This window comes from Mobula birostris, chromosome 14 (assembly GCF_030028105.1).
Source record: "Mobula birostris isolate sMobBir1 chromosome 14, sMobBir1.hap1, whole genome shotgun sequence".
NCBI lineage: Eukaryota > Metazoa > Chordata > Chondrichthyes > Myliobatiformes > Myliobatidae > Mobula > Mobula birostris.
In genome coordinates this window covers 84,856,943-84,881,522 of record NC_092383.1, presented here as the reverse complement: position 1 = coordinate 84,881,522, position 24,580 = coordinate 84,856,943, and the positions used below count along the sequence as shown (strand labels likewise).

The window sequence follows — 24,580 nt, the reverse complement described above, 5'->3', positions numbered from 1 at the left end:
CCCTCTTAAATATAGCCAATGAACTGGCCTCAACTGTTTCCTGTGACAGAGAATTCCACAGATTCACCACTCTCTGTGTGAAGAAGTTTTTCCTAATCTCGGTCCTAAAAGGCTTCCCCTCTATCCTCAAACTGTGACCCCTCGTTCTGGACTTCCCCAACATCGGGAACAATCTTCCTACATCTAGCCTGTCCAATCCCTTTAGAATTTTATACGTAAGTAAAAGCATTGAGTAACCAGTCACCTCCCAACACAAGAGATTCTGCAGGTGCTGAAAACCCAGAGCAGGAAACACCAAATGATGGAGGAACTCAACAGGTCAAGCAGCAACTATGGAGAGGAATAAACAGTCAGCATTTTGCACTGAGATCAGGACTGGAAGGGAAGGGAGAAGATGCCAGAATAAGGAGGTTGCGGGAAGGGAAAGGATTATACGCTAGCAAGTGATAGGTGACATCAGATGAGGGGGAAGGTGGTTGAGAGGAGGGGAGAAATGCTGGGTGACAGGATAGGACTTTATTCTTTGGAACATAGAAGATTGAGAGGAGACTTGATAGAGATATGCAAAATTATGAGGGGTACAGGTAGGGTAAATGCAAGCTGGTTAGGTGGGACCTCAGCCGGGGGTCATGGGTTAAGCATGAAAGGTGACAAGTTTAAGGGGAACCTGAGGGGGAAATCTTCATTGTGAAGGTTGTGGAAGTGTAGAATGAGTTGCCAGTGCAATTGTGCATGCCAGCTCGATTTGAACATTTAAGAGAAGTTTGGGTAGGTACATGGACGATAGCGGTATGGAGTGCTATGGTCCTGATGCAGATCAATGGAAGTAGGCAGCTTAAATTGATTTACCAGATTGATTCCTGGGATGGCAGGACTTTCATATGAAGAAAGAATGGATGAACTGGGCTTGTGCTCGTTGGAATTTAGAAGATTAAGGGGGGATCTGATTGAAACGTATAAGATCCTAAAGGGATTGGACAGGCTAGATGCAGGAAGATTGTTCCCGATGTTGGGGAAGTCCAGAACGAGGGGTCACAGTTTGAGGACAGAGGGGAAGCCTTTTAGGAATGAGATTAGGAAAAACTTCTTCACACAGAGAGTGGTGAATCTGTGGAATTCTCTGCCACAGGAAACAGTTGAGGCCAGTTCATCGGCTATATTTAAGAGGGAGTTAGATATGGCCCTTGTGGCTACGGGGGTCAGGGGGTATGGAGGGAAGGCTGGGGCGGTGTTCTGAGTTGGATGATCAGCCATGATCATAATAAATGGCGGTGCAGGCTCGAAGGGCTGAATGGCCTACTCCTGCACCTATTTTCTATGTTTCTATGTTTCTAAATGGTTCAGCACCTACTAGATGGGCCGAGGGGCCTGTTTCTGTGCTGTACTTTCCTATGACACAATATGAGGTTTGCATTTGAAGATGATGGAAAGAAGGCAAGCTCATTTTGATTCTAAGTTTGGAAATGATTTCAGTTGGAGTCAACAGTTCATTGTGTCTTCATTGAAATCACAGAATTGCTACTTTCTCTGGAGGACAGTTGTGGAACCATGGGGAGTTGACGTCATTGGTAGGATAGATGCCAACATTGAACAGGAACACTGCGATAGATTTGACCTTGCACAGCCCATACCGTACTAGCTCAGTGTCTCATTCTTGAGGCACTGTGGAATATTTTGAGACAAATATCTTGTCATTCGTCCATTGAACTGTCAAGCCCCGAGAACCTTGCAGACCAAACTTTATCAGGCTATTTCATGCAAAGTCCTTCAAACTGAGGTTAACACAGTCTTTTGCATATTTGTGTATCATCATCAACAGAAACAGTGAAGCATACCCCTTCTAGAACTTCTCTTTGGTCTTGCTCAGGGCTCTAAAGACCAACAACCGGCTCACTGGTTCAGGTCATCAAATCCAGTTGTCAACTTATAAATCTGTCGACAAGTCCCATGAAACAAAGAGATGGAAACAGGAGTACTGTGACTCCACTCAAACCATACAGAGAGAGAGAGCGTTGCCTGCCAGTAGCAAGGGTATCTGAAGAATAACAGCGATGATAATTAGTTGTGTTTGAGAGAAGTATTTGCAGAAGGTTATTTATAGTCAGTGTAGATGCTTCAAGAGAGACGGATGGATGTCTAATAAGGCTGCACCTATTCCAGTACCTCTGGTCAATCGGAATTATGGGGCGGAGCGAAGGGTGAGAGCGAGCTGTAACAAAATGTCATCTCTTGGTTATTGTGCGTCAGCAGAAAAATACCACCACAACCTTTGAAGAAATGTCTTTATGCCATAGTTTTTTTTTATGCTTAACTTCCCTTCCACTCCTACTAGAATCTCTGAGATTATCTTGCTGATTGAACGTGTTTTTTTGCTTTTGATGCACTTTCACACTGCGAGGCCCCACAAACTGTAATGAGATTTTCAGTGATGCAGGCGGAGAGCGAACTCTTCCTTTCTAGATTGAAATGCAACATGGACATGCTTCGATTCCGCTCGATCAGGTAAACAGGAATTTAATTCAAAAAGAAAAGATCATGCACCTGGCAATGGAACTGGCTGTTGGTGTAATAGCGGGCAAAATGTTCTGGTTCTGGAATGTTGTGTGGACACTTGTGCTTCCTCAGAGGTGATCAAATCCAGACTAGCAAACTCTAATACAGATGTATGTGTATCAGTTCATGGTAGATACATCCATCTTCTGTGATCCAAGGAGGGAGATGGGTGCAAACTGTGTGTGGGGCTTCTTATTTAAATGCATATTTGAGATTGATAAGAGAACTACACCTTTTCTTAATTTGGTGTCTGAATTCCTGAAAGGGTATTATCTGCTTGAAAGTTCTCCTGGTATCTGTACCTTTTGCCAGTAAACCAGAAAGTTCGAGTTGTTGACCTCTTATAGTAAGTGGGAGCTTAATGTGTGTACTGTTTCAATGAAATATGAAGCCTATGATCTGGAGTAGGCCATTTGACCTTGGTCTGCTTTTCGATATGATCATGTTTCGCCACCTATCTCACCATCCAGGGCATGCTCTCGTCCCATTGCTACCGTCAGGGAGGAGGTCCAGGAGCCTTAAGCCTCAACGTTTTAGGAACAGCTTCTTCCCCACTGCCATTAGATCTCTGAATGGTCCAAGAACACTCCTTCACTATATTGCTGTCTTTCTGCTCTGCTTGTTTAGTTTATTATATATTCCTTGCTGTGACTTATAGAATTTTTTTTATCTATTACACTGTACTGTTGCAATGAAGCAACAAATTGCACGACATATGTGTTAATAAACCTCATTCTGATTATATTCCCATTATCTCCCTGTGCTAATAATTTAATTGATAATTAGTTTATTATTGTCTCATGTAACAGTGAAAATCTTTTATTGGCATGTCATCCAGACAGATCATTTCCCAAACCTAAGTTCATTGAGATAGCACAAAAGGGGACAAAACGGCGTAGAATATATTGTTACAGTTGCAGAGAAACCCTAGGTAGGCAAATCATGTTCAACGGTCTTGATGAGGTGGTCTTCATTGTGCTTTCAGCGATGCACTCTCTATGCTAGCCAAATTCTACACCTTCACCACCCTCTAAGTGTAGAAATTTCTCTGTATCTCAGCTCTAAATTTCTTGGCACCTCATTCTAAAGACACCAATCATCTTCAACTTGTCCTGCCGGTCCTGCCCTGTCAGTAATGTTTTATTTAGCACCCCTTATAAACTCGCTGGTGAATACAAACCTAGCCGAGCCAATCTTTTCTCATTTGGCACTTCCACCACACCTGAAGTCAGCTTGGTAAAGTTAATTTTATTGTTTACTTGGTGATACAGTGTGGAGTAGGCCCTTCCGGCCCTTTGAGCCACACCGCCTCAGCAACCTCACAACCCCAATTAACCCTAACCTAATCACAGGACAAGTTGCAACGACCAGTTAGCCTCTCCTCTCCGGTTCTACTTTGGACCGTGGGAGGAAAGCGGAGCCACCCGGGAAAATTCCACACGTTCCACCAGGAGGGCGTGCAGAGACTCCTCCCAGAAGGCCGCCGGAATTGAACTCCGAACTCCGAGCTGTAATACTGTGACACCAGCCGCTAGGCTACCGTGGCGCCTGTCCTCGGTGCTCTCCCACAGTGGCAAATGCGAGCCTTCACTGCAGCTCTCTGCGGCAAGCTCTAGGGCACAGCAGTTCCCCTTTTGCTTTGAAGTACTTTTTGACTCTGTAGCACAGCAAGATATTCTTATCTCAACAATAGGTCGTGCTTCCCATTCTTGGGTTGGGAGGCGTTCCATGGATTGTCCTCCAGCAAGCCCTAAGAGCTGGAGAACCAGTTACCATGATGGAAAACAATGCAGTAAACAAGATTGATTTTGGGATATTTTACTTCAATGGTGTTCCTCTGACCACCATAACCCTTTCTGAGAGAGAGAGAGAGAAAGCATATTTAAAATAGCACTGACATGCTTTTGGAACAAGGAATTCTATGCAACTCACAACTCCAATTTTTCCTCTTTTGTATCTTGAATTACTTGAAATAAAATCCTTCTACTGCTGTTGGAGTCACAACTTTGGGGCAGAATTTATGTGAAGACTCTCTTATTTTGGTCACGCAGGATTCTTGGAAGCCAGTCTCCCTGCAGGGTATCTGACCAAAAAAAAACCTGAACATTGTAGCTGAACGGCGATAGTGTTGTAACTTGCAAATCTGATATCGCAGCATGTGACATTGATTGGAAACCTGTGACTGGAGATATTTTCTCTTGTGACCCGTTCTATTTTTAACACTGATATTGCTTTTTGTCTGGGTCCATCTGAATCCTCCCAGTGCACACGCTTGTGGTTTCTTTGTCACTCTTCAAATAGTTGGCCTCCGTTTCGAATCCAGTGTTGCTACCTTCTATTGCTGTGTACTAATCCTGAGAAATTCTGACCTCTTGCTTGTCTCCAGTTTTAATGATTAAGAGCTTTGTGCCAGAGCAGATTCGATGGGCTGAATGGCCTAATTCTGCTCCTATGACTTAAGATCTTATGATGCCCATTCTATACCAATGTACTCTCTAAACAAAATCTGCAGTGTTTGTTGCATTGTTTGTGGTATCTTGCTCTGTGGTGTGTCTATCAACTATCCACATTGAAAGCAGTCACTGTTGCATGCAAAAAGGTACTTTGAATGTTTCTAAGCAATACATTCTCTAATCTTTTCATTGTCTTGGACACTGTTCTAGGACCTGTGCCAGATCTACAATGTAACCTCAATGTGGAGCAAGCTAAATCCAATTTTTAAGCTCCATCTGCACAAAATTTCAATTATTAATCCTCCCAAGACCAGGGACATTTCATAGAAAGCAAGATTTTTGAGCATTGGTGGTGAATAAAAGGAAGTTGAACCAGTTGCAAACCCACTTGGGCTGAATCAAGCATTGATATTAAAATAAGAAAAGGCAGAGATACTCAGCAGGTCACTCAGGAGCTGTGGGAAGAGAAGCAATGGCATTTCAGGTTAATGGCTTTCAAGATGTCCTCACCTCTGAGTGTTTGCTGACACTGAGTGTCAAAAGGTGAATCCCGCCCCATTTACCTTAATTAGAGTAATTAACTTTAAATACCTCTATTTGTCTAGACCTGTCTTGCAGTTTAAGTCTTCCAAACTATTAATTATATTGTTTTTGCAAAAGGTTTTTACTTTGGCTTGGAGACAGGAATTTGCAATCACCTTAACTCCTAGCAAATAACAATTGAAATGTAATGGACTCCAAGATTTATTTACTTATAGCAATTGAAATATGTATTCTGAATGGTCCAGACTAAACTCAAAACATTAGCATCTCAGCATCAGAGTAAGATTTAGTGTGTTACGAGTTGTTTTTTCTCTCATTGGTGGAAACCAGAACTTTGTGTCCAAGGTGCCCCATGTGACTTCGAACATAATTTTTAAAAATATTGATTTATTTGACTTTGAAATGTACACAAGGTAATATAGAACATAGAACACGACAGCATTGTACAGAGTCTTCTGCCCCCGATGTTGTGCCAACCCTTTTACTTACTTTAAGGTCAATCTAACAATTTCCTCTGGCATAGCCCTCCATTTTTCTATTGTCTGTGTGCCCATCTAAGAGTTTCCCAAATGCTCCTGATGTACCTGCCTGTAATACCACTTTCCGTGCAAAAGAAAACCCTGATATTCTCCCCATACTTCCTCCAATCACCTTAAAACTATGCTTCCTGGTAATAGCCATTCCCAACCCAGGGAAAAGTCTCTGGCCATCCACTTGATCTATGCCACTTTACCGTCTTGTACACCTCTGTCAAGTCACCTTTCATATTCCCTCACTCCAAAGAGAAAAACCCTAGTTCATTATTTGTTGGATCAATCATATCTTTGAATCAACCTCACAAGCATGATCTCTAGTGTTCCACTTGAAGTTAGAGTTGTTGATGGGAGGATATCGCCCAACGCTCTGTCTTCTGAATATTTTCAAATTTCTTGATTTACTGATAGGGGAGCTCAGACCAAGTAATTGAGATTGTTTTTTTTTATTGCTGAGATACAGTGAAAATCTTGCCTGTTTATACAGATCAGATCATTGCACAGTGCATTGACGTAGGACAAGTTAAAACAATAACAGTGCAAGATAAAGTGTAACAGCTACAGAGCAAGTGCAGTGGGGGTAGGCAATAACTTGAGAAATGTTCATTCAGATGAGGTCGCCTATTCCTATAAACTTAAGGAGTTTCATTCTCCACTTCTCTCACCCCAGGGACCAACTCCTTCTGATAGTCAGAGTGTTATAGGACCTCTCAACCAATTTGATGGCCATTAAAGTTGAATGCTTATGGACCTTGAGTAGAAAAATCTGGGAATCTTCCATTTTTTTATGATGAATTGCCAATATCGCACAGAGTCTTGTGGTCAAAGAGAAATAGTTCTTCACGCTCTGAGTGTGGATCTGTGGGAAATTGATGCAAAATGGTCCATGATTCCACTTCTTCCCATTCTTTGCAGGCCAGACCCATCTGCAGGTGAAAGAGAAAGTTTACACGGAACGCTGTGATGAGGAAGCTAAGACTTCAATGTTTGGAAAGGAGGAGGATGAGAGTGACTTCATAGAATTGTACATGATAAAAAGGGGTGTAGATCCCAGGACAAAAATGAGGGGCATAATTTTCGGTGTTTGGAGGAAAATACAGTGGTGGGGGGAATGTCAGAGGTAGGTTTTTTTTTACACAGCGTGGTCAGGGCTTGGAACATGCTGCTTGGGTGCTGGTAGAGACAAATACATTAGGGATAATTAAGAAAATCTTAGATAGGCACATGGATGAAGAAAAATGGAGGACCACCTGGGAGTGAAGGGTTAGATTGATCTTTGAGTAGATTAAAAGGTTGGCACCACATTGTGGGCTGAGGGGCCTGTACACTACCAAATTTTTCTGTATTCTGTGTCCTTACTCATAACCTTCAAATGGTCAATGATGGAGGAAGCAGCAGATGATAAACTGAAGTGTGTTAAGCGAATGAGAGAATTTACAAGTATCCTGGATCGTCCCACAGCAGAGCTTGGAACACTGGAGGAAACGAACTTAAACCAGCTGCAAAATTGCCAGCACAAACGTTTGTATTAAAATGCAAAGTCAGAATCTGGTGGAGATACTCAGAAGGTCAGGCAGCATCTGTAGAGTGGTAGTTAATGATATTCCATCAGCAAATTTACTTTGGGCATTCTACATAAGGATATTCAAAGTTGTTTGTAAATAAATGGAGGTATGTTTATTAAATTTGCTTGAGCTAGAGGACGTTGGGTATACTTAAGGCTGGTAGGTTCTTGTGTTGAAGGTTATGGAGAGAAGGCAGGAGATGGGGTTGAGAAGGATAATAAATCATCCGTGACAGAATGGTGGAGCAGACTTGATGGGCCAAATGGCCGAACTCTGCTCCTAGTTCTTATGCATTTAAGATAATGAGGGTGAAAATTTAAAGGATATATGCAGAACCAGTTTACGACACAAAGAGTGACAGGTGGTGGAAGGAGCAGCCAGGAGCAGTGGTGAAAGCAGATATGATAGTGGTGTTTTAGATAAGACACGTGAATGTGCAGGGAATGGAGGGATATGCATTGTGCAGGCAGAAGATTACTCACAAGAGACTACAGATGCCGAAATGTGGAGCACCACACAAGATGCTGGAGAAACTCAGCAGGTCAGGCAACATCAATGGAAAGGAATAGATGGTCAGCATTTTGGGTTGAGACCCTTCATTTGGATTCAATTTGGCACACTATTCAGCACTAATGTTGTGGGCCGAAGGGCCTGTTACTGTGTTGTACTGCTCTAGGTTCTAATGATTTAGCACCAATATGGCAAATTCTTTTCCCCTCCTTCAGTGTAGTATGTGCTTTTTGGGTCCTTGCCTATTCTGTGCTTGGTGCAAATTAGCTGGCACAGTGTGCAGTGTAGTTGGTCCCTTACCCCCCCACCCCCCCCAGCACTGACTGAAAGAGAAGTGGCTCTGCATGTTCCTGGAGTGGTTCCTGCCCCTGTGCCCCTGTTTGATAGCTGTGCATCATTCACAGCCCTTTGCTGGCAATCGCCAATTGCCCAGTCGCCATCACGTAAACGTGTCAGCAGCAGCTGGTGTGATGGTGACACCTAGTGGAAGTACGGGACAGAACAGCTGGATGGATATAAAGAGTATAAATCATTCCCTTTAAATCAGGACATCCTCCAAGCCACCCCATACAGCCTTACCAAGAAATGTCCATCCTGTTGTGAAGGAAGCACAAATAAATATATTACAAACAAGAAAAATGCTGATGGAATAGTCAGTTATACAGCAATGAAACAGGCCCTTCTGCCCAACTTGTCCATGCTGACCAAGGTGTCCGCCTGAGCAAGTCTATTTGCCTTTGTTTGGCCCATACCCCTCTAAGACTTTCCTTTCCATGTACCTGCCTCTACCACCTCCTCGTTCCACTCACCCAGCAATCTTGCTGTGGAAAAAGTTGCACCTTAGCTCTTCACTAAAACTTTCCCCTTTCATGTTAAAACTGCACCCTCTAGATTTAGACTCCCTTATCCTGGGAACCATTTCAACAAGTTGCACTTATATCATTAGCTCCTTGTAACTGTGCTCAGTGGTGGGGAGGACTTGGCCTGTGATGCCCTCCAGCAGCTTCTGTGGGAGGAAAGGAATTACTGACGTTTCGGACTGAAAACCTGCCTGTCCTGATGAAGGGTTTTGATCTGATACGTAATTTTCTGTCCTCCCACAGATTCCACTTGATTTGCTAAGTTATTCCGGCAGGCTGTGGTTCAAATAGCTCTTCAGATTCCTCATCGCACTTTCTGGGTGGGCCGTTCAGCCCACAATGTTGTGCCAACCTTTTAACCTACTCCAACCCTTCCCTCATGTGGCACATGGCCAAGTGGTTAGGGCGTTGGACTAGTGATCTGAAGATCGTGGGTTCAAGCCTCGGCCGGGGCAGCGTGTGTGTCCTTGAGCAAAGCGCTTAATCACACAATGTTCCAGTCTACCCAGCTGAGAATGGGTACCGGCAAAAATGCTGGGGGTTAACCTCGCGATAGACTGGCGTCCTATCCAGTGGGGGAGTCTCGTACTCTCAGTCGCTTCACGCCACGGAAACCGACATAAGCAGCGGCTTGATGGGCCACAAGGCTCGTGACAGACTTCAAAAGTCTTAAACTCTTCCCTCTTACGTAGCCCAACATGTTTCTATTACCCATGTTCCTTTCTTAAATGCCTCTAATGTATCTGCCTCTACCACCACCCCTGGCAGGTCATTCCACACACCTACCACTCTCTATGTGTAAAAAAATACCTCTGACATTACCCCTATACTTTCCTCAGAACAGTTTAAAATTATGCCCTCTCATGTTTCTACCTTGGAAAAAAGTCTCTGCCTATCCACAATATTGCCTCTTATCACCTTGTATACCTCTATCAAGTCACCTTTCATTCTCCTTGTCTCCAAAGAGAAAAGCTCCAGCTTGTTTGACTTGTCCTCATAAGACATGCTCTCTAAATCTAGACAGCATCCTGGTACATCCCCTCTGAATCCTCACTAAAGTTCCCATATCTTTCCTATAGTAAGGTGACCAGAACTGAACACAATACTGATCTACCCAGGGTTTTGTGGAGCTACATTACCTTGTCACTCCTAGCTCACTCTTTTCAAGTTAAAACTTGTCAGCAATGGCAATGTCCTTTATAGTTTCTCTGATACCATCGCTCCTAAATGGTCAAAACTCTAGTTACAGAGCCTTATCCTGTTACAATACCTGTCACATACAATTTATTGGTCAGGTTTAAAGATTAAAGTCTGTCACAAGCTTTGTGTCCCATCAGGCCGATGCCTATGTCGGTTTCCGTGGCTTGAAGCGACTGAGAGTACGAGACTCCCCACCCCCCCACCCCCCAGATAGGACGCCAGTCTATCGCGAGGTTAACTTCCAGCATTTTTGCCGGTACCCATTCTCAGCTGGGTAGACCGGAGCATTGTGTGGTTAAGTGGACACACACGCTGCCCCGGCCAAGGCTTGAACCTGCGACCTTCGCTAGTTCGCTAGTCCAACACCCTAACCACTTGGCCACGTGCCACACATTGGTTAAGTAAGTGCGCATATATTCTCTCAATGGAGATTAACTGCTGGAGCCAGACCCTTTGTTAAATTTAAACATGGAAAAAGTCTCCAGATGCTGGAAATCCAAAGCAACACCCACAAAATGCTGGAGGAACTCAGCAGGCCAGGCAGCATCTATGGAAAACGAGTAAGCAGTTGATGTTTTGGGCTTCGATCCTTCTTCAGCGCTGGAAAGGAAGGGGGAAGATGCCAGAACAAAAAGATTGGGGTGGCAGCGGGGGAGAGGGGAAGGAGGATAGCTAGAAGATGATAGATGAAACCAGGTGGGTTGGAAAGATAAAGGGGCTGGAGAAGAAGGAATCTGATAGGAGAGGAGAGTGGACCATAGGAGAGAGGGAAGGAGGAGGGGACCCAGGAGGAGGTGATAGGCAGGTGAGAAGAGTTAAGAAGCCAGAGTGGGAAATAGAAGTAGAGGGGAGGGGGAGGAAAAAAAATTAATTAAACTAACAGCTCCACACAAGATCTGGATAGTTAGAGGGAGAGAGAGAAAGAAATGGGTTCCTATTCATTGCTCATTTCAATTGGAACTTCTTGTTTCGATGTATTGGAGTCACAGTACAGGCCACAAGGGGATTATTCTCAAGGAATTTGGGCGGCTTGCAGAATGAGGCTAACAGTTTCCGGTGCAGTCGATCCAGATAAAATAACTTTGCTGTCGTCGGGCCCCACATGGGCATCCTGACATTTGAACTCCCATTATTTTTGTCACCATTAATTAAAGTGTCAGCTGGGATTGAGAGACTCCTCCGCTAAGGATTGGCTCCTTGCCCTGCTCAAGGCTTTCAGGGGTATTGATGAGTTTCGTGGTACGTGTACAGAACAGACCCACTGTCTCAGTGCTTTCTGAAGACCATCTTTCCGTGCTTGCCCAACAATGCCAGATTGTCCTTTGTACTGAATGGAAGTTCTGGGAATGAGAGAAGCACTATTGTATTTTCTTGCCAAATTCCCCTCTCCTGCTCTTTGTTTGTTTTGTTTGCTGAGTACAAAGGATTGATAGCATATTGTCAACCCCAGGCTCTCATTACAAAGCTTCAATGTTGGGCAGACCAACCGTATTGCCACTAATATAGTCACCAGTACCTTATTTATTCCAAACAGAGGTCACAAATCATTTTTGCTGGTGAACGCAGCAGGCCAGGCAGCATCTCTAGGAAGAGGTACAGTCGACATTTCAGGCCGAGACCCTGCGTTCACCAGCAACTTTGATGTGCGTTGCTTGGATTTCCAGCATCTGCAGAATTCCTTGTGTTTGCGTTCACAAATCATTTTGTTCACCACGCATTTGGAATCTAGTCACTCAGGCGGTCTTCCCCACCACCACTACAACTACATCTACATCAGCCACTCCTCTCCACAGCCCCTCAGCACTCTTCATTCCCCGCCCCCCAGTACTGCCACTTTACACTGGGCACCTCATACCTACACTGACACAGTCACTGTCCTCCTGTGATTTCACTTGCCCTGTTGCTACCTAGAAGAGTTCCGGTTGCCAGGAGTCACCATCATTTTTCTCATTTCCTGTCAGAGTCACCTTGTGTTCGGATACTCCTGCACCTAGCGTCACCTCAAAGTACATTTATTATCAGAATACGTGTACATTATACAACCTTACAGGCAGCCACGAAACAAAGAAACCCAAGAGCTCCCATTTTAAAAAAAGAAGACTCTTAAGCACCCTATGTGCAGAGAGAGGGGAGAGAAAAGAAAACCGTTCAAATAATAAACACAAGCAAATAGAGTTCTGAATGGTCCACATAGAGAGTCTGTCCACAGACCCGCAGTTCAGCGCAGAGCTAAGTAAACATCAAGGAGCAATGAAAGCTGAACCAGCCTGCCCCTCCGATGCCCTAACCTTTCTCAATCTGGCCCGGCACCCAAGTTGTCCAAACAGTGGGTTCTGTCGTTTCAATACGTTCTGGGGCCTGGACCCGACCTTTTCAATTTGGCCCAGTGCTTAAATCAATCGAAGCTTGGGTCTTCCTCGCTCTCGGCAACAGGCCTGCTGCCTCGCCTCACTTTGGACCTGTCGCTTCAAATTGCCCCCAAGTCCAAAGGGAATTTACAGGCTACTGTTTGCGATCATTGCACTTATTGTGCATACTAAGTATACAAGCGAATCTTGTGAATATACGGCCACTTTCAAAACATACTTGTATTTGATGTTTCATAGGATTTCTTGTTATATTTATATTGGTTGTGTTTTTTTTATGCTGTGTCAGGTCTGGAGTAACAATCAACACACACAAAATGCTGGAGGAACTCAGCAGGCTAGGCAGCATCAATGGAAAGAAGTACAGTCGACGTTTCGTGCCCAAGCCCTTCGGCAGGACTGGAGAAAAAAGGCTGAGGAGTAGATTTAAAAGGTGGGGGAAGGGGAGAGAGAAACACCAGATGACTGGTGAAACCTGGAGGGGGAGGGATGAATTAAAGAGCTTAGAAGTTGATTGGTGAGATGAGATGAGAGAGGGGAAAGGGGATGGGAAATGGAGGAGGGGTTGGGGTTGGAGGGCATTATCGGAAGTTTGAGAAAGCGATGTTCATGCCATCAGGTTGGAGGCTACCCAAACGGAATATAAGGTGTTCCTCCCACCCAAGTGTGGCCTCATCACAACAGTGAAGGAAGCCATGTATGGACATATCGGAATGGGAACGGGAAGTGGAAATAAAATAGGTGGCCACTGGGAGATCTCGCTTGTTCTGGCGGACGGAGCGTCGGTGCGCGGCGAAGTGGTTTCCCAATCTACGTTGGGTTTCACTGATGTACAGGAGGCCACCAGGGAGCACCAAACACTTTAAGTGACCCCAACAGACTCACAGGTGATGTGTTGCCTCACTTGGAAGGACTGTTTGGGGCCCTGGATGGTAGCAAGGGAGAAGGTTCACAAGCAGAACAATTGCTACACCTATCAGCCGGTGTTTCTCTCTCCCCTTCACCCAGCTTTTAAATCTACTCCTCAGCATTTTTACTCCAGTCCTGCCGAAGGCCGAAGACATCAACTATACAGATGCTGCCTGGCCTGCTGTGTGTGTCGCTTGGATTTCCAGCATCTGCAGATTTTCTCTTGTTTGTGGACTAACAATCATTTTGTTCTATATATGCTCGCGTACTGAAGAATGACAACGACCAATTTTGAATCTTGAGTCTCACCACCAACTCCCACTTTGCATTCCAACGGACTCAACTTTTAAACAAAAGCTTAAGTCTGTTTGTTACTAACTTCAAGAGCATTTCTTATGTAAAATTCCATGTTATGCAGATAACCACAGCAGTCATTCTGTGCACAGGAAAGCCATATTAAGAGCAAAGAGGTGAACTGCTTTGGTTGCCTCAGGAAATTTAGTGCAAATTGTGAGAGACTGCACTAGAGTCTTTGAAAATGCCCTAATATATTCATGCCGATCGTCTGGGTCAGGAACCCTGATTAATCTTAGACCAGTAGCTTCACATGGGACTCCAATCTTGTGACCTCTCTCCAGGGCCAGAAGCTACTGCCAGTGTTCCATCCATTATATAAAGGGTTTTAGGAAAAAAAACTACTTCATTAAATTAATTTAATGTCATTAAGTTGGCATTGGAAGGTTATTGTTAAAGCATTGTAACACAACCATGTACAAAGGATTTGGCCCAGGTTGCTTCCAGGAGAGAAGGCATTCCTTTGATTTATCTTCCCCTCCAAAGCCTGCCTTCTAGCATTGACGTTGACTAAACAACAAGGTTAGGAAGTAGAGGTTGATTACACCTTTCCCTCCCCCCTCCCCCTCTCCCCCACCCTCTAGAGACACTTATGGAGTCGGAAGGAAGACAGATTTCTTCCCCTGAAGGACTTCAAAGTACATTTATGATCGAAGTATGTATACGTTGTACACCCTTGAGATTTGTTTCCTTACAGCAGCCACAAGAAACCCAAATGAACTCATTTCGTTAAAGACCGACAAGCACCCGATGTGCAAGAGCGAGAGAAAAAAAAACAAATCATGCAAACAAAGAAAGTAGGCAAATAGCATTTAGAATGAAAGTGAGTCCTCAAACACAAAGCCTGGTGCAGGCCACAGTCTCAGCCTCAGTTCAGCACAGAGCTGAGTAAATGTCGTGGAGCCAGCACACATGAAGCCTGGAACAGGCCCATAGTTTCAGCCTCGGTGCAGTAAACATCGCTGAGCTGCGAGCAGAACTGGCCTGACCTTCCCAACACCCTGCCTTTTCATTCCACCTGACCTGGCATTTAAATCATCCAAATATCGGCTCATTCCTCACTCTGAGACCCGGGCCCTGGGTCTCAGCGATACATTCATGTACTTAAACTTAAGTGCGTGTTTTGTAGTATTGTGGGCATCGTTACTAATTAATTAATTGAAGTCAAATCTTATGCCAGGAAATTTAATTCTCGATTTCACCATCAACAATATCGTGTCCCTCGCAATTTATTTACCCACCTGCACTGCCCTGTCTTCATCAATGTCACACTATGCTCTGCGACTGTTTGCTTTCAGTACAATCTTGATATACTTATTTTGTATGTAATGATTTGGCACTGTATTTTCATTCACCCATTTATTGTCGTAAATTCAAGGATATTTATGCACACTTGCAGTGGAATACCTGCAGCTGCATTACAGGCACATATAGGCCTTTCCGACCCGGATTTAACCTTAGCCTACTCACAGGACAATTTACAATGACCAATTAACCTACCAATCGGTAGGTCTTTGCACTGTGGGAGGAAACCCACAAGGTACCGGAGAGAACCTACAAACTCCTTACAGGAGTAGGCTAGAATTGAACCTTGGTCGGCTGTGTTGTAAACCGTTGTGTTAACCACTGTGCTACCGTGCCGCCCTTAGCAGTGTTCACAAGGTAAGTGTAACTTTAACAAGAAAGAACGCAAAAAAAAAGCAGTCCATTGCAGTGACAAGTGACCGGAGTGGTCCGAGGTTTGCTATACTGTGGGGGTTATGGTTGTGCCAGTTGGTTCAAGGACAGAATGGTTGAAGGGAAGTAACTCTTCTGGAAGTATGGTATGTCAGGCTTCAGTCTTTTGTAACACCAAGTGATCAAAGTGGTGCTACTCTTGCTATACTACAGGCCTCTGTACCTCCTGCCCGACGGTAGCTGTGAGGAGATGGTATGGCCCAGATGGCGAAATTAAACAACAGATTACCTTTACTTGTCACATGCCCATCGAACCATACAGTGAAATGCATCATTTGCATCAACAACTGGCAAAGTCTGAGGGACAGACCGCCTGTGTCGCCAGGCTTCCAGTGCCAACATAGCATGCCCTTATCTCACTAACCGGAGCCCTCTCTGTATGTCGTTGGAATGTGGGAGGAAACTGGAGCCTCCAGAGGAAACCCACACAGTCACGGGGAACGTACAAACTCCTTACAGACTGTGGTGGAATGGAGCCCAAACTGGTGATCGCTAGCACTGTAGAGCATCGCGCTAACCATGATGCTCCTTTGCCGCCCTTTGATGATGGATGTTGGGGATCTTTGGTGATGGTACATTGCTTTCTTGAAGCAGAGTCCCCTGTATGTACTACCAAGATAACCTTCTCCAGAGCCTTGCGCACATAATCCAAGCTGCCTCCAGCAGCTGCTGTATCATTGGAGCTCCTTGAGGCATTTCTCTGCGAGTGTAAGAGCAGTTATTGAGAACAGGATAAGACTTTATGGTCTCCTGGTAACATCGATCACTGTCAGATTACAGGCCGTTGCTGCTTTTCAGACTTTTCCTGTGAGGCTCCTGGCTGCAGGTTTATTGTGGTAATCAAGTCCCGTTCGTCACACACTTAACAGGATATCCCAACGTATGGGCCTTCCTTCCACATCAGGTGCAGTGTTTCTTTTTGCGATAGTTACTTTGCAGACCCCCTGAAAAGTGCTCGAGGGACTGGAGTTTTGGAATTGTATAGAGAGCTTTACCTTTATAACAAAAACAGCAGTATTTATCTATCACCTTTTGCTAGCTACAAAAATATAAAACTTGTTAAACAGGCTCCTGAGCTATCTGTGAAGATAAAAAAAAAAGAGGATTTTAAGGTGTGGGAGACTGATAGGTTTTGGAAAGACAGAATTCAGAAACTCCATAAAGGAAGATAAGAGTAGGTTCGGAAATGGTGAAAAGCTGGAACGTAAGCCCTTATTGACTGGAAGAGCTGTATATAATGGGCCAGACCTGTGAGGTGTTAAAAAGTGTGCCAGTTTTCAGTTTTGCCTTTTTCTCATGGTCTTATACACAAGATGAGGCATTTCGGCACCTGAAGAGTTAACAGTGCATTCTATTCTGTGGGTTACTGTTGACTCACACAAGAGCTCAAATTAAAGCTTACATTAACCTGATTGTGGATCAAATCCAGTGCGGTGGACAAAGCAGTGTGTTGAAAGGAAACAAGATATGATGAAATCCAAACAGGAGGCTTTGGAAAGGGAAGGAAAGAGAGATAAAGCTGCTATGAAAGCAGGAATGACGGAGCAAACTATACGCCATTGTCCCCTTGTCACATTTCCCTTTTGTTTGAGTTCTTTTGTCCGGAGGCCCATTGTTGCACTTCCTCCCGCTCCTGTTTCTCCATCCCCTTTCCATTACAAGGCAGATTCTGTTGTTGTGCTACCTTTTGTTTGGAGTTCCATTTGCTGCCACGTTGCCTCGAACTGTTTGCCTTGCAGGTTGAATTGCTTGAGTTACTTTTGTTGTCTGCGATATTGTTATCGCCACAAATCTTCTTTTTCTCTTGTCTCATCGCTCTCTGCGTTATCGATTTTGGCGGCCACATAACGTGTACTGGAGGGGGCATCACATGGTCTCGTTGTGCTGTTCAGGCAAACCAATATTCAGCGCTGGTTGAGTGCAGAGTGGGTTTGTGCATTTCCAGTTCGGACTTGATCCTTGTGGGCGACAGCCCTTACTGACACCCCATCTCCAGCAGGATTGAACACAGGCGCGTGGGACTGAGTTGAAGCCCTTACCGTTTGGGGCTCGCAGAAGTTTTTGAACAAACCTCTGCCTTTTGAAGGGTATGTCCCACCGGAAATGTTAAATCTCTTTCTCCAGATGCTGCCTAACATGCTGAGCTTTTTCAGCATTTTCTGTTTTTATTTCAGCACCAGAGACCGGGGTTCAATTCTCGCTGCTGTCTGTAAGGACCGAGTGGTTTCCTCTGGGCGTATGGGTTTCCTCCTGTATTCCAAAAATGTATGGGTTAGTAGGGTAATTGATCGCATGGGTCTGTTGCTGTGCAGTAACTCTAAATACAAATACTAAATTTCAGATTGCCAATGTTGACAGCCTGTTTTTTTTTCTCAAATGCTTGAAAATGCCCTTCATGTTTACCATTCTAAGTATGTGTGATTGCCACCTTGAAGTGTAGGCATGCCTTCATCTCTCCTCCTCACAGTCAAGCCCTCTCCGGTTGTGGACCACCGCCCTAGCTGGGTCAGATGGGCGGGCCGCGTCTCGGTTCTGCACCCAGCTCCAGGATTTCGCGCGGCCTCATCGAGGGGTTACACTTCACTTTTTTCTTTCTCTGCTCGCAGGATGTCCACGCGACCACCGGCTCGTTGCATGGACCTGAATGGAGACGCGGTCATGGTCCACGACCAGGTGAAAGTGGAAGAGGTGGAGGAAGAACGGACCTGTTACGGACCCCACGTTGCCTCGTTCCCCAACAAGCCTCATCCTGAGGGGCTCCAGGCCAAAGCGGCCGCGGGGAGAGAGAACCACGACCTGGAGAGGTTGGGCTTCGTGAAGCCAACACACGTAAGTCGCCAACACCAGGGCTGGAATTAGGAGAGTCAAATTTAACTTGTAGCTTGAGTTGAACCCTACCTAGGTCAACCATTACTGCCGAGTAACTTTTGCTAAAGCAGGCCAGTTTGAACAGAAAACGCTAGAAATACTCAGCAGGTCAGGCAGCTTCTGCGGGAAGAGAAACAGAGTTAACTCTTCGGTCAAGGAGCCTTTGCCAGAACAAGGAAAGAATAAACTGAAGTGTGGGGAAAGGATAGGTTAAAGGGAATATCTATATTAGAGTGAACATCTTTGTATTTCTGTATAGAAGCTATTACATTTATCTGTGCAAATGACAAAATTGCTTTGAATATTATAGAAAATGATTAGGTTCAAAATTACAGAGGAAGAGCTGCATTGCAGTTGGGAGACAAGAATCAGTGAATGTTGTATTCAAGTCACAACTGTAAGATACAAAGGAATAAGCATAATGGTACTTTCTGAACTGGTAATAATCCTTGTCTAAGCAAAAAACTACGATCAAGAATGGTGACCTTCATACCTTCCACTATTACCTTTCCCCTCAGCCATGCTATGAACTCTCTAAGAAATTTTTGCTGCTTACTTTATAGAGATCCTGTTCTTCGGGATCAGAATCAGGATGATTATCACCGGCATGCGTCGTGAAATTCTTCATCTCTTGCTCGCTGTCTCCAACAGTACAATTAATGATACCACTTCCTCTGTTTTCTGCGTTCACCCTCTCCACCCGCCATGTTGCAGCAGTACAAGGTGGTGTTGAGGCCACACTTGGAGAACTGTGTACGGCAGTGACGCAAACTGTACAAAAGGTGCCATTAAGCTAGAGAGGGTTCAAAGAGGACTTGCGAGGTTGTTGTCAGGGCTCAATGGGAAGTGTTTGAGCAGGCTAGGGCTCTAATCCCTGGAGCATTGGAGACTGAGGAGGTGATATTCTAGAGTTGTATCAAATCATGAGGAGCATCAAATTTTATTTATTGATATACAGCGTGGAATAGGCCCTCCTGACCATTCATGCCGTGCTGCCCAGCAACCTCCGATTTAATCCTAGTATAATAACTGGACAATTTACAATGCCCAATTAGCCTACCTTGTCTTTGGAATGTGGGAGGAAACTGGAGCACCCAGAGGAAACCCGCACAGTCACGGAGAGAACGTACAAACTCCTTAAAGGCAACGGCGGGAATTGAACCCGGGAATGAGCACAGTGTTTTTCCACGAGGTTAGAGGATCAAGAACCAGAAGGCATGTGTTTAGGTTGAGAAAGGAAAGACTTCACAGGAACCTGCCGTTGTGGGCGGGGGAGCAACTTTTTCCTCCAAAAGGTAACTTGCATATGAAATGAGCTGTCAGAGGATTGTGTTAAAGCAGGTTCATTAACAGTATTTGAAAGGTACTTGACAAGTACCTGGATAGGGGAATATGGACCAAGTACAGGCAAATGGAGCAAGCTTGGATGGACATCTTGATCGGCATGGACAAGTTCTGCTGAAGAACTTGTTTCTGTGCTGTATGACTTGGTTAAGTGACCAAAAAAATTGCTTGGCGGCTAAGAAGCAGTATTGCCACTCCCTTCTCCTTGCCAAGGAATGAGCAAGTCCATGACTGGCAGAGTCTGTGGACACAGCGCAGCCGGGCAAGGGGAACCCGTGGTCTTGGCAACCTCTCAGGAATATCGACCTCTCCCCTCTGAGACCCATGCTGGAGAGCTAAGAGCAGAATGTGGGTTGACATCCTGTTCCCGAGGAAGAGCCGTATATTGTTCGTCCTGTACTGTGCTGTAATATTCTACGTTCTAGAGGAGGGAAGGGGTAGATTGAACCCACAGTAGGTTAGAAAGGCAGTATATTATCATGGGCCAAAGGGCCTGTACTGTGCTACAATGTTCTACATCTGGAATGAGGTGGAAATAGACCAGCAGTCTAAAGGAGGAACCGTGTTCTGCGTAATGTTCCAGCTGCTATAACCTAACCAAAACACATTGTGAATCAGGATTACATTTATTATCACTGACATGATATTTGTCGTTTTGAAGCAGGGCAGCAGCAGAGTGCGACACATAAAAAATACTATAAGCTACAATAAAAAAGAATCCTCAGTGGGAATATTTCAAGAAGTATGTTGTGGGAGCCTTAGGTTCCATATGAGCAGGTTCAGGAACAGTTATTACCCTACAACAATCAGTCTCTAAAACTAGTGCGGATAACTTACTTCAAACAAGAGAAAATCCATAGATGCTGGAAATCCAAGCAACACCCACAAAATGATGGAGGAACTCAGCAGGCCAGGCAGCATCTATGGAAAACAGTCCAGTCGGCGTTTTGGGCCGAAACCCTTTGGCAGGAAGGGTCCTGCTGAAGGGTCTCAGCCTGAAACATCAACTGTGCCTTTTTCCATAGGATACTGCCAGGAGTTCTTCCAGCATTTTGTGGGGATAACTTATTTATTTACTTCATTATTACTTATTATTGTTATTATTTTGTGTTTGCACAGTTTGTCTTTTGCACAATGGCTGTTTGTCTGTCTTTGTGTGTAGTTTTTCATTGATTCTATTGTTGTCCTTTGTTCTAATGTGAATATCTACAAAAAAATGAATCTTCATTAGTTATATGATGACATATAGGCATCCGTTAGTCACTTGAGACCATGGATTAGCGCCTTGGAAGGTTTCCAGGGCGTAGGCCTGGGCAAGGTTCTATGGAAGACTGGCAGTTGCCCATGCTGCAAGTCTCCCCTCTCCACGCCACCGATGTTGCCAAGGGAAGGGCACTAGGGCTGATACAGGCTGGCACCAGTGTCATCGCAGAGCAATGTGTAGTTAAATGCCTTGCTCAAGGACACAACATATTGCCTCAGCTGAGGCTCGAACTAGTGATCTTCAGATCCCTAGAGCGACGCCTTAACCACTTGGCCACGTGCCATGACATATAACATAATTTAATCATAAATTTGCTTTGAACTTTGAACTGTAAGCTACTTTAAGATGCCTTTAGATAAAAGCAAGTCTCTTAGCTTTTATAACAATTATGCCACAGCTGAGACGACTAAGAGTTATTCACAATTTTGGTTGTCAACACAGTGCAGTCAGTAGCTGTTGAGCACTCTGTTTTTATCCAGGTATTATATATTATAAATAGGTAACCAGGAATTAAAAACTTTAGAAGAGCAGTTATTGTTAACTTCTCCTGGCTCTGCACACAGGACGCTGCCAGAATCAGCAGTCAAGGTAATCCTGTGACCTACACTGTGATCAGTGTAGGGGTTCCCAACCTTTTTTATGTTGTGGACCCACCCCTACCATTATCTGAAGGGTCCGCGGACCCCAGGTTGGAAGCCCCTGGTCTAAAGAATCACAGTCAACTCCCAGTACAGTCTGGCTACTGCTGAGTCTTTGCAGAAGTCTACTCAAAATTGCTGGCTCTTGAATCTCCTTTGGTTTTATAGGATAATCTGTAGATTGAAGTGCTAGTTTAGACACTCCTTTGATGTTTTCAATGTCTTTCGCGCTTTGAACAACACTCCCAGACTTATAATTCCCAAGATCATTAGTAAGAGTGATATGATGATTGGCTAGCAGTCTATTATTAGCCCTCTCATCTCATTCCCCTGCCTTCTCCCCATAATCTTTGACACCTTAACTAATCAAAGACCTATCAACCTCCACTTCAAATATACTCAATGACCTGACCTCCACAGCTGTCTGTGGCAATGAATTCCACAGACTCACTACCTGCTGGCTAAAGAAATTTCTCATCTCCATCCTAAATGGATGTCTTCTATACTGAGGCTGTGCCCTCTGGTCCTTAAATCACCCATTATAGGAAGCATCTACTGCACATTTACTCTATCTAAGCCTTTCAATATTTGATAGGTTTCAATGAGATATCCCCTCGTACTTCTAAACTCCAGCGAGTACAGTCCCAGAACCATCAATCAGTCCTCATAGCATACTCTTTCATTCCTGGAATCATTCGTGTGAACCTCCTCTGGACCCTCTCTAATGCCAGCACATCTTTTCTTAGATAAGGGGCCCAAACCTGTTCACAATACTCCAAGTGTGGTCCGACCAGTGCTTTATAAAGCCTCAGCATGACTTCCTTGCTCTTACGTTCTAGTCCTCTCCAAATGAATGTTAACAATGCATTTGCCTTCCTCACCAACAACTCAACCTGCAAATTAGCCTTTAGGGAATCCTGCACGAGGGCTCCCAAGTCCCTTTGCAACTTGGATTTTTGAATTTTCTCTCCATTTAGAAAACGGTCCACGTTTTTATTTCTTCTGCCAAAGTGTATGACTATACATGGAGCATTGGCTGATTGGCATGAGGCAAAGAGAGCCTTTTCTGTTTGGCTGCTGGTGACTAGTGGTGTTCTGTAGTGGTTGGTATGGGACCGGTTCTTTTTATGTTATATGTTAATGATTCGGATAACGGAATTGATGGCTTTGTGGCCAAGTTTGTGGATAATACAAAGATAGGTGGAGGGTCAGGTGGTGTTGAGGAAGCAGGGAGGCTGAGGAGGACTTAGACAGGTTTGGAGAATGGGCAAAGAGGTGGCAACTGGAGTACAGTGTTGGGAAGTGTCCAGTCAGAAATCTGATGATGGAGGGGAAGAAGCTGTTTCTAAAACATTGATCATTTGTCTTCAGGTCCTGGCTTACTGTGACTGTGTTCAATTTGCCAGCAGAACCACCCTTTGTGATAATTTTCTTTTGCACTGTGATAACTCTTTATCCAGTCTCCAAAGTCTGAATCCACCTCATGTCAGTAGCTGAAGGTGTGAATGTAGTCTAAATTGGAAAGTCACCCAAAAAGCTTTTTTTGCGATGTTGGCCACTTGTTTGGGGCCAAGTTAGTTCGAAGTCAGTTTATGCAGAGTCAGAAGTTTCACAGGTTTGTTCAAAGTGCTGCATTATTGAGCCGTGATTTGCCAGTTAAACAAAATGTTTCTGCAGAATGGCTTTACCAGCTGGGTTGGAATGATATGCCCCATCTTCAAAAAGCAGAGTAAATAGTATATAGTTCTATATTGTGTGAGGGAGTTACTTGGTAATGGTTATTGGTTTATAATTCTCACATGCAGTGAAAAGCCTGGCTTGCATTCTGTTCATACTGATCAAATCCGTGCACAGCACATCGAGGTAGAATGAGGTAAAGCAATAACAGAATGCAGAATAAAGTGTAACAGCTACAGAGAAAGTGCAGTGCAGTTAGGCAATAAAGACCACAATCACAATGAGGTAGATTGTGAGGTCAAGACTCCATTTTATCATGCAAGATGTCTGCTCCTGAGTCTGATAAGCGTGGGATAGAAGCTTTTGTATTTTCTGCCCAATGGGGGAGGGGAGAAGAGAGGAAGTCTGGGGTGAGTGGGTTATGTGATTCGACAGAGAATTTGGATTTGAAAGGGTAGAAGAAATATAATACATTGACACCAGCTGCAACCATTCGGGAAAAGGTGCCTCAGCATAAAAGCCAGCACCAACTGGCTTCGGGACAGCTTCTTCCAGCAGGCCATCAGAGTGATTAATTCATGCTGATACAGTCGTATTTCTATGCTAGATTGGCTGTCCTTGTACATACTATTTATGACATTGCACATTTAAATGGAGACATAACGTGAAAATTTTTACTCGTCATGTATGTGAAGGCTGTAAGTAATAAAGTCAGTTCGGTTGAATAATAGAAGTAACGAGGGATTCTGCAAGGAGTCGCAACGCTGCAGTGCTATCTTGCACCCACTGGGTCTTCTCTGACACATGAAAGAGCCCACCCAGTTGCACACACGCGGCCTCCTCACAGCTTACAGCCCAGCAAGAGAATCTCCTTTTCAAGCATCCATCCTTTCTTAAAAGTTAATTTCCTCCAGCTACTGCAGGTCATTGTAGCGACTGATCTTACAATTACAGCCCTTCCTTGGTTAACAAAAGGGTTCCGTTGTTACCAACATCATTAAGGTTGACTTTGTTTGCGAGTTGGAAAATACACAAAAATCTAAGATATAGTAGCTGAATCTCCACAATGCTGTACTGAATGGCATCAAAGGTACATAAGATTGATAAGAAAGAACAATGGCTAAGACTGGAGGAAGAATTAAACCAGTCCTGCCATACATAGGAACCAAATTATGTACGTACGTCGGACTTTTAAATGTACTAACA

The 24,580-nt window shown here is 44.4% G+C and overlaps 1 protein-coding gene across 7 annotated transcripts in view; it reads left to right on the top strand.

Moving 5' to 3' along the window:
* sox13 (SRY-box transcription factor 13) overlaps positions 1-24,580 on the top strand; it is a 144,234-nt gene that overhangs the window by 69,860 nt on the left and 49,794 nt on the right. For 3 of the 7 annotated variants that reach the window (XM_072278795.1, XM_072278800.1, XM_072278799.1), the window contains exon 2: positions 18,190-18,412. In XM_072278795.1, coding sequence (XP_072134896.1) covers positions 18,190-18,412 — 223 coding nt within the window. Of the gene's footprint in view, positions 1-2,376; positions 2,503-17,341; positions 17,671-18,189; positions 18,413-24,580 lie in introns of those variants that run through there. The other 4 variants (XM_072278794.1, XM_072278797.1, XM_072278801.1 and 1 more) reach the window with 4 other exon arrangements.